We start from the raw sequence: 9,886 nt of genomic DNA on the forward strand, positions 1-9,886 counted from the left end.
TTCCAGGAAGCCCAGGAAGTCCCAGCTAGCCGCTGACACCTGTAAGCTCCTCATCTGTGAAATGGGACCCCATTAGCACCTGCATCTGTGCTGGGAAGCTAACAGTAACAGCTAGCCAGGAGGCTTCAGGCTCAGCTGTGAGCACTTGGCAGCTGCACTCATAGGAACCTCACAGCTGCCATTGGTCTTCAGGGGGGAAGTGGGTTCAGAGAAATTAAGTCACTTGCTCAAAGTAACACAACTTGTAAAATGGAACTTGCCTTATGTCAGTACAGTAACAGTAATGAGATGTGGCCAGATGCAGTGGCTCACACCTGTCATCCCAGCACATTGGGAGGATTGCTTGAGCCCAGGAATACAAGACCAGCCTGGGCAGCATAGCAAGATCTCGTGTCGAAATAGAAAAAATTAGGAGGTATTTAGGGGTATTGGATATGGCAACGAATTGTGAACTACCTTTCCAGGAAATTTTCCTCATGGAAAGAAGTTACTTATTTAATTGGTTCTTTTCTCTTTTTTTGAGTTGGAGTCTCTGTCGCCCAGGTGGCATGTTCACGGCCACCCCAGCGTCAACCTGCTGGGCTCTGGTGATCCTTCTGCCTCAGCCTTCCAAGTAGCCAGAATTACAGGCATGTGCTGCCACATGCAGCTAATTTTTTATTTATTGTAGAGATGAGGTCTCGCCAAGTTGCCCGGGCTGGTCTTGAACCCACAGGCTCAGGCAGTCCATTCACCTCGGACTCCTAAAGTGCTGGGATTACAGGCTGAGCCACTGAGTCTGGCCTAGTTGGTTCTTTTCAAAGGCAAACATGACCCTCTAAGGTTTCCGATTGGCTTCCAGGTGGTAGTGGCCACACATTTCATTTTGATGATCTAGTGTGCTGGTCAGGCATGACACTTGCCATGAATTCAATCACAGCTTTTGGGTCTGTATTCATAGCATATTAGATGGTGCCCCTGATAAGCAAATCACTACTTCATGTATTTCACTAATCCTGACTTCAGCCATTGTCACTGGAGGAGGCCTCAGCAATATACTCTCTTCTCATGCAAATAGAATCAGGAGAGCATGGGGAGTGCATGTCTGAAGCCTGTGCAAAGGGCCTGAATCTTCAGTGAAAAGGGCCAGGCTGTTAGTGAGTTCACAGCCTCAGTGGCTGAAGTCACCCCATGCTTTCTGATCCTTCTGCGTCGTGGTTGCTCACGTGTGAGATAATTCTTGTCTTTGTTTTCAAGGCTGTTTCAGAAAGAAGAAAGATGGAAAGCGGGGCAGTCCTGCTGGAGTCCAAGTCTTCCCCACTGCACCTGTTGCATGAGATGCACGAACTCCGCCTGCTGGGCCACCTGTGTGACGTCACGGTCAGCGTGGAGTACCAGGGCATGCGTGAGGACTTTGTGGCGCACAAGGCTGTGCTGGCGGCCACCAGCAAGTTCTTTAAGGAGATGTTCCTCAATGAGAAGAGCGCAGACGGCGCCAGGACAAATGTCTGCCTCCACGAGGTGCAGGTGGTCGACTTCGCTTCATTTCTGGAGTTTGTCTATACCGCAAAGGTACAGGTGGAGGAAGACCGGGTGCAGCGGATGCTAGAGACGGCTGAAAAGCTCAAGTGTCTGGACCTATCAGAAACTTGTTTCCAGCTGAAAAAACAGATGTTGGAGTCGGTACTTTTGGAGCTGCAGAATTTCTCCGAGGCTCAGGAGGTGGAAGCCAGTGGCGGCTCTCTGGTCAGCGTGGCACCGGCTCCCAGGACAGGTGGGGCTGTGGACGGCCCTCACCCCAACGGCCTTGGGGACACCTCGGACTGCCTGACGGAGAGGGCCAGTGATGGCGCGTTGTCAGATGTGCCCCCAAGGAAATCCAGGGAGAAGCTGGACAAGAAGAAGGAGGCCGCCAAGCCTCCCTACCCGAAAATCCGAAGGGCCAGTGGGAGACTGGCGGGAAGGAAGGTCTTTGTGGAGATCCCCAAGAAGAAGTATACGAGGAGGCTCCGAGAGCAGGAGAAGAGTGCAGAGGCTGCCGAGGGGGCCTGCAGGTGCCCCCAGGCCCAGAGCCTGGTTGGTGCCAGTGCTGTGGAGCAAGCTGCTAACCCGGAGGGCCAGCTGGGTGCCCAGGGGGAGGTGATACTGCAGAGGGCAGTTCCCCAGGAGGAGGAGGAGGAAGAGGAGGACAAGGAAGAGGAGGCTGATGAGGCGGGCCGGAGGCGGAGCAGCTTCAAGTGCGCAGTGTGCACCAAGGCATTCCTGTATGAGAAGAGCTTCCTTAAGCACAGCCGGCTGCACCACGGCGCAGCGACCGATGTGGTGTACCGCTGCGACACGTGCAGCCAGACCTTCGCCAACCGCTGCAACCTCAAGAGCCACCAGCGCCATGTGCACAGCAGCGAGCGCCACTTCCCGTGTGAGCTGTGCGGGAAGAAATTCAAACGCAAGAAGGATGTGAAGCGCCATGTGCTGCAGGTGCACGAGGGCGGCGGCGAGCGCCACCGCTGTGGCCAGTGCGGCAAGGGCCTGAGCTCCAAGACAGCGCTGCGGCTACACGAGCGCACGCACACGGGTGATCGGCCGCATGGCTGCACTGACTGCGGAGCACGCTTCTCGCAGCCCTCGGCGCTCAAGACACACATGAGGTGGGGCCTGCTGAATGCTGCAGGAGGCGCTGTCTCTGCCCAGCATCGAGAGCCTTTTTTGTTTTGAGTCAGGGTCTCACTCTGTCACCTGGACTGGAGTGCAGTGGCATGATCATGGCTTATACAGTCTTGCCCTCCTGGGCTCTGGTGAGCATTCTGTCTCAGCCTCCCAGGTAGCTGGTACTATAAATGCATGCCACCTCGCCCAGCTAAGTTTTTAAAAATATTTTGTAGAGAGGAGGTCTCGCTATGTTGCCCTGTCTGGTCTTGAAGTCCTGGGCTCAAGCAATCCTCCCACCCCAGTATCTGAGAGTACAGGTGCATTGCCATCACACTTGGCTAATTTTTTTTTTTTTTTTTTTTGAGACGAGGTTTCACTGTGTTGCCTAGGCTGCTCTCAAACTCCTGGGCTCAAGCCATCCTCCTGCCTCAGCCTCCCACAGTGTTGGGATTATAGGAGTGAGTCCTCATACCTGGCCTTGGGGACCATTTTGAGACAGCATTGAGTTCTCCTTCAAGGGAAAGGAGCTGTGAGGTAACCTCACCTGCCCACATACCCGAGTATTCCTACAGGCCCAGTGGACACCCTCCCACTGTGTCTGCTAGCACAGAGACCTGCATGCAGTGGGTCCCCTACATGGCACAGGGCATTGACAGCACTGCCACACAAGGCTCCCCACACCCTCCCAGAGTGGCCCGTGATGCTCCCTGGTCCCCCCATACCGGAGGAAGGAAGCATTGGCCTCATTCCCCGCATCTCTCTCTTCCTGACTTTTCATTTAGGACTTGGTCCAGCTGGCCCCACAGGCTCATTAGGGACCTCAATGGGATGCCGTCCAGGGTGTTGGGACACAGCTCTGGTCTTAGCTTTTAGTTCTCAGGGCAGAACCTATGCAGCCCGTGAGTCTACACTCCAGAGTCAGGGCTGGTGCTGCCTCTATTTATTAATCTGTGGGTGCCCGTGTTCAGTTTTTAAGCAACTCTCCTTACAGTTCTCACTGTTTGTGCCTGAAGTCTCAAGGAGCAGTCACGTTTTCTTTTCCATTCTTGGTCTGTCCTCAAACTTGGGCAGGTCTTGGGGTTGGGGATGTGCATGGCTGCCGTCACCTTTTACTTTCTAGAAGAGTGACAGACCCTTGCTCTGGGAAGTCCTTGAACTCATGGTTGATGGCTGCTTCACACACAACGCATGTGCTTACTCTTTCTTGCAGAACTGGACTCCTTTCTAGACTGGTGATGTCACCTTTGGCAGTGACAGTGAAGTGTTTGGCCACGTGGCACTGTCAGCAATTGGTCCTAGGGTATTTGTGGCTGATTATGCTGAATGAGGAAGCTTTACAGTCACCATACAGTGCTTTCATGCTTTCAGAAGTCTGTGGAGGCCTGGCCTCTGCCCACATGTGCCCCGGAGCTCAGCAGGAGCGTCGGAGCAGATGTGGATGGGTAGCCCGGGGTTCATGGGAAACGTGTCATCCATGGCCTCGTGCAGAGAATCAGTTTACCTGGGATGGAGAGTCCGGGCTTGTGGTCTATCACTGCATTCTCACCGGTCTCTTGGAGTATGTGATCTTTGCAGGTAGAGTGGAAACTGTGTTGCAAAGTGAGCTTTGAAATACATCCTGAGTTACCATCTGAATGTTGTATTTCAGAATTCATACAGGGGAAAAGCCTTTTGTCTGTGATGAGTGTGGTGCAAGATTCACTCAGAACCATATGCTGATTTACCACAAGCGGTGTCACACAGGTAAATACACACTTGTGTTGTTGTGGGCAAATGTCTTTCCTTGCTGTAGAAGGAAATGGCACTTGGTTAACTTGGAAGCTGCATCCCCTGAGGTGGTACAGGTTCAAGCCATGGTGCAGCTTTTCCATGTGGCGAGAAAATATGAATAAACATGTGCCTGTTACCTCCCATGCCTACATGCATGTGACTGTGGCTCTCATACTGCAGGGCGATAGGACCTGGCATGCAGGTCTCAGGCCTCAAGCCATTTTGACTGTTATAGCCAAAGTGCCATTTCCAGGAGCTAAAGAAATTGTCTGAAATATGGGAAAAGCAGTACACTGTTATCCTTCTTTTGCTATTTTTATTAACAAAGAATTGGACACAACCTGATTGTCCAACCACAGGAAGTGGTTCTGTAAACTCAGGTAAATCTGCCCCTGGCTCATGGCCAGCTATTCAGAGGAAAGCCTGTGAACTGTCTGTGCTTGGGTGTTGAATTTAAAAATGCACAATTAAGCATAAAGTTAAACCCAACCATGCTGAGAACCTGCACATAAAATACCAGGAGAAAATAAATTGTTCTGTAATGCATTAAGGTGAGATTATCTCATCTCTGCTTTGTGAGATGATTTTATCCTATGAGGGGGGAAGTTTAGGTTGACTTTGCCCTGGTTCAGCACAGCAGTCCAAGGCTGAGAACCTCACTGTAAACAGGAGGTGAGCGTTCTCATTGTAACCCCACCAGCGCCCCCCTTGCTTGCATTTTTCACCTTTACTTCTAAGCACTGCAATCTGGACCTTAAGGTCAAATACAGGCAAGATAGAGATGAGGTGCCAGTGACGTGAATCGTGACTGCAGAATGAGAACTGGTGTCTAGCTTGGGGTTGTGACAGTGCCAGGTTATAGTGAAGGGCCACGTAAGCATTGGTCCTTTGATGAGAATATCAATGTCTTAAGGTTCTTATTTTGATGTCTGTGAAATTGGCACACCTAATAGTTTGAGTTTGATTTGTGGTGTTAAAGGATTTAAAACACAAAAGTAAAAGGGCATTCACAACTTCTTGTCCTGCAATCTTGAGTTGGAGTCCCTACTGTACAGTGGCAACTCACACATTTTCATTGTGACCATCCTCACCCTGGGAGGCGTCTGTCCTAATAAAGACCTGAATATAATCCTTTGAAAGTCATCCAGCAGTTCTTCAAACTAAAGCTGTGAAATTATTTTATTTTCTTGTTTGGAATGAGTGGATTTCTACAATGTGAGCTGGCTGAACAATGTTTAGTTCTAGTCTAGTGGAACTTTCCTTGGGATGCCAAGGATGTCGTACACCAGCTTTGGGTACTAGCAAGCATCTCACTTGAGTAAGTGTTTTATGATAGTTTTTTTTTTTTCTTTTGTTTTTTTGAGTCGGAGTCTCACTCTATAGTCCAGGCTGGAGTACAGTAGCACACTCACGGCCACTGCAGCCTCAACCTGCTGGGCTCAGGTGATCCTTTTGCCTCAGGCTTCCAAGTAGCTACAACCACAGGCATGCACTACCATGCCCGGCTAATTTTTTGATTTATTGTAGAGACGAAGTCTCACCAAGTTGGCCAGGCTGGTCTCAAACCCCTGAGTTCAGACAATCCTCTCTCCCGCCTCCAGAAGTGCTGGGATTACAGGCGTAAGCCACCACACCTAGCCTTTTTTATATTTTTTTCCCCTAGAGACAGGGTCTCACTATGCTGCTCAGGTTGGTCTCAAACCCTTTGGCTCAAGCATTTCTCCCACCTCAGCCTCCCAAAATGCTGGAATGACAGGCATGAGCCTCTGCACCCAGACTTAAGATAGTTGGACTAGAACGGTCCCATGCTGACACTGGGGTGCTCGGAAGGCGTCCATGTGGGCTGGGGCATTAGGCCTGGTCCTTTGCTTGTGGTTGCTAGCCTGACTCCCTCTCTGACACAGGTGAAAGGCCTTTTATGTGTGAAACGTGTGGCAAGAGCTTTGCCTCCAAGGAGTACCTGAAACACCATAATAGGATACACACAGGCTCCAAGCCCTTCAAGTGTGAAGTCTGCTTCCGGACATTTGCACAGCGGAACTCGCTGTACCAGCACATCAAGGTCCACACAGGTATGGTGGATGCCCAGGGAAGGGAGTGCAACTGGGCAAGAAAATATTCCAGAACTCTTAGACTTGCTCATAAGGAATTAAGCATTAGGAGAAAGCTTAGGCCTATGTATGCCATCATAGCATTTTTCATTTTTGAGTCTTTCATTTCTGGCTCTGAGGAGCGGAAAAGTGGGAGCACTGATGTGAGTACGTGAGACAGGACCAAGTCCCACTGCTGCCTGGAGTTTTACATGAAGAGGACAGGCAGCGTCCCCTGTGGTATGAAGGTGGGATGTGGCTGTGGCTGTGTGAGCACAGGGATAATGACATGTATGCCTTTGTGTTCACACACAGATTTGGGCTGAGGGACTTGGAATGTTGCCTTCCAGGACCATGGAAAACAGCATTACTTCTGTAGATACAGCCCCTGGGCAGACAGGTTCTGGCCACGGACCCCCAGTCCAACAGGGCCCTAGGTCACAGCCCTGGAGTGGCCCCGACATAGCCCCCTGGGTTGGGCTGCTGCGGCTCCCCAGCGGTTTGCAGCAGCGTAATTCTAAATAATTCTAGACAAGTGCATTCAGAATGAAACCCAGTAGGCTGGAGGAACCCACCAGCAGTGTCCTCTCTCCTGCCTCAGGGGAGCGTCCCTACTGCTGTGACCAGTGCGGCAAGCAGTTCACCCAGCTCAACGCCCTCCAGCGACACCGCCGCATCCACACAGGGGAGAGGCCATTCATGTGCAACGCCTGCGGGCGGACATTCACCGACAAGTCCACGCTCCGGCGACACACCTCAGTAAGCAGCAGGTGGCCTGTGCTGCCCCAGAGACAGAAGCACCCCGTGCATGGTGGCTGGCAGGGACAGCAGGGGCTTCTCTGCAGTAGAAACACCTGAGGGAGTGAGGCAGAAGCCTGAGGCCCCGGAAAATGGCCCTGTGCGGCACTTATCAGCCTGGGTGGGGTGGTGGGCATCTGAGGGTAGCAAGCAGGGCTCACTGCAGCAGGAGCTGGGCAGGGCTGGAGCGGGAGAGGGACGTAGCTCTGCAGGACACCCTTGCTCAGTGATACCCAGTGACCTCTGTCTGTCTGGTTTGCAGATCCATGACAAGAACACTCCATGGAAGTCTTTCCTTGTCATCGTAGACGGCTCACCCAAGAATGACGACAGCCACAAGACAGAGCAGCCGGACGAAGAGTACGCAGCACCCAAGCTCGTGGATAAACTGCTATCTTTTGCAGAGAATGGCCATTTCCACAGTCTGGCTGCAGTCCAGGGTGCTGTGCCTGGTGTTCAGGAGAGCAGCACTGTAGACCCCACCAGCAAGTCAGACAACGCTGTGGTGTCGCAGGACACCCTGCTGGCCACCACCATCGGTGAGCTCAATGAGCTTGCCCCGCCAGCAGACCCACTGCCCCCACCGCTCCACTCTCTGACCAGCATGGACTGAGAGCTGGGGGATGTGCCCATAGGTCCCTCCTGCTGGCCTTGACGGGCATGCTGGACAGCTGCACTCGGCATAGTGCCAGCTGAGAATGGTCACTGTTGGGTGCAAAGATGCTGCAGGGACAGCCCATACCTCCCAGACTGCTGCTGGCGCCCACCCTTGACCACGGTGTTCTGCTACCTTCCCTTGCGACCCCCATCTGCATGACTCTGCTCCACTCACGACAGACGGTGCACGCAGCCTCACGTGCTGGCGTGGGCTGCACATATCTAGTTCCAATGTCCCACGGTCCTGCAACAACTGTCCTCATGCAGAGCCCGGGCAAGGGTATAGCTTGTGACCCCGCTGCTCCTGGTCTTCCAGCCTCTCACCTGCCTTATACTTCCTGTGGGTTGACCTCTCTGCTACTTTCAAGGTACTTTTCTATCAAGCTAAGAAAACTGGGCCCTGTGTTTTCAGATGTTTCTTCCCTGTCAAATTGAAGCCGCTCTGATGGGCTGCAGGACCCTCACACAGGACCGAAGCGGGGGTAGTTGTGTTCCTTCTCCTCCACGCACAAGGCAGAAGGTGTGACAAACTAAGCACGTGCCGAGCTGCCTCCAGTGTGCCGCCCAGCACAGGTGCTGCTGGGACAAGTCACGAATCAGCTTTGAAATGCAATGAGGCTGTTCAGTTCCTTTCTTAAAAAAATTCGGATTAGGTGAAAGCTGTCCTACCAAAGAATCTAGCCAGACAGTACAAAGAGGTGTGAAAAATTAGGCAAGAGACTTTCCAGCACTTGAACGTCATATCATTTTATCTGTAAGATGAGGTGATTGTGGCAAATTTTAGGACACAGAGTATTTGTGTTTTTGCCAGGTTTTTCTGACTTGATATCTATAATTTCCAAAAACCAGACTTCCTCATTTCCACAATCAGAGATTGAAACAGGCCAGTTCCAGCCACAATGACGGCTTTCTTAGGGCACGTGAGGACACAGCAGAAGGGACCAAAGCCTGGACACTGACCTCTGATTATGCCTTAAAGGGTGGGTTGTGAGAGCCAACTGCTGTCCTAAGTGCTCCTTTGCTGTTCCATACGGAACTTCATTAATACTCAGAAAAGCTCACACTGAAAAGATGACTGTGCTGGACTTGCTAAACGTGACAGCTGGTTCTGAGCCTGGGGAGCATGTCATGAGCTTGTGAATACTCTAACTCATGTGTAACCCCTAACATGTTACTTTACAAGAGAACTTGAAGGAGGTTCACAGTTTGCTCACCAGTTGCTTTCTGTTTATTTTTAATTTATTAAACTTGCTGTGAAAACTTGATTTTCCAAGAGGAAGGAGTGTGTCCTTAAGTGCCACGACAGAGACTCAGCTGCACTGTCAGATGCCAAGAAGGGGGGCTTTCTTCCCGAGTGCTGCTTTTATTTTCATTTTTAACACATTAGATAGTGAACCATTATAAGGGGTTCCACACCTGCCCCTGAAGGTCACAGAACTGATTCCTTCACGTCAGTCATGACAGTGTCACTGTAGCCTTGTTCTGTTTAAGGAACAAACAAGTAGCAAGTGCCACACAAGCATTTCACTCTTGGTAAGAGGAGGTTGACCATGCCCTGCCAACACACTGTTTATGGAATAAAGTCACTGGATGAGAAGGAATTTAAACAATAGACTATTTTGTTACCTACTGGAAGTTTTTTTTTTAAAATTTGTTTCTTTAGAAGTTCTACAGAAGATTGTCAATAAATGTCTGCTTTGTAAAAGTTTTGCAGTTTTAAGTTTATTTCCGTTATTACAATTTAGGCTCTTCAGAAAAAGAATTCTTAGTATAACTTGCCACTTTACATGAGTACTGAAGTATAAAATCAGGGTCTACGTGCCTTTCTTTCCTACAGTCCTTGGGTTGATTTGACTCTTGGCTCCCAGGCAATGTCGAGTAGGGCAGGGTGGAAAGCAACCATATGTCCTGCATGTGCCCAGACACAGCACCGGGGCATCAGT

General features: G+C 50.9%; 1 protein-coding gene across 2 annotated transcripts; it reads left to right on the plus strand.

Annotated features, from left to right (window-relative positions):
- Positions 1–1,257: 1,257 nt before the first annotated feature.
- Positions 1,258–9,651, plus strand: GZF1 (GDNF inducible zinc finger protein 1). 2 transcript variants are annotated; one of them, XM_008060011.1, is made up of 5 exons: positions 1,258–2,627; positions 4,277–4,371; positions 6,303–6,470; positions 7,090–7,247; positions 7,549–9,651. In XM_008060011.1, the coding sequence occupies exons 1-5, from the start codon at positions 1,258–1,260 to the stop codon at positions 7,897–7,899; spliced, it is 2,142 nt and encodes a 713-aa protein (XP_008058202.1). In that variant the 3' UTR covers positions 7,900–9,651. The 2 variants fall into 2 exon arrangements, with proteins under 2 accessions (XP_008058202.1, XP_021569021.1); XM_021713346.1 differs by having other exon boundaries at positions 7,595–7,762.
- The last annotated feature ends 235 nt before the right edge of the window (positions 9,652–9,886 follow it).

Source organism: Carlito syrichta, unplaced genomic scaffold (genome assembly GCF_000164805.1).
Source record: "Carlito syrichta isolate Samal-C Ts95f unplaced genomic scaffold, Tarsius_syrichta-2.0.1 Scaffold304476, whole genome shotgun sequence".
Classification (NCBI taxonomy): domain Eukaryota; kingdom Metazoa; phylum Chordata; class Mammalia; order Primates; family Tarsiidae; genus Carlito; species Carlito syrichta.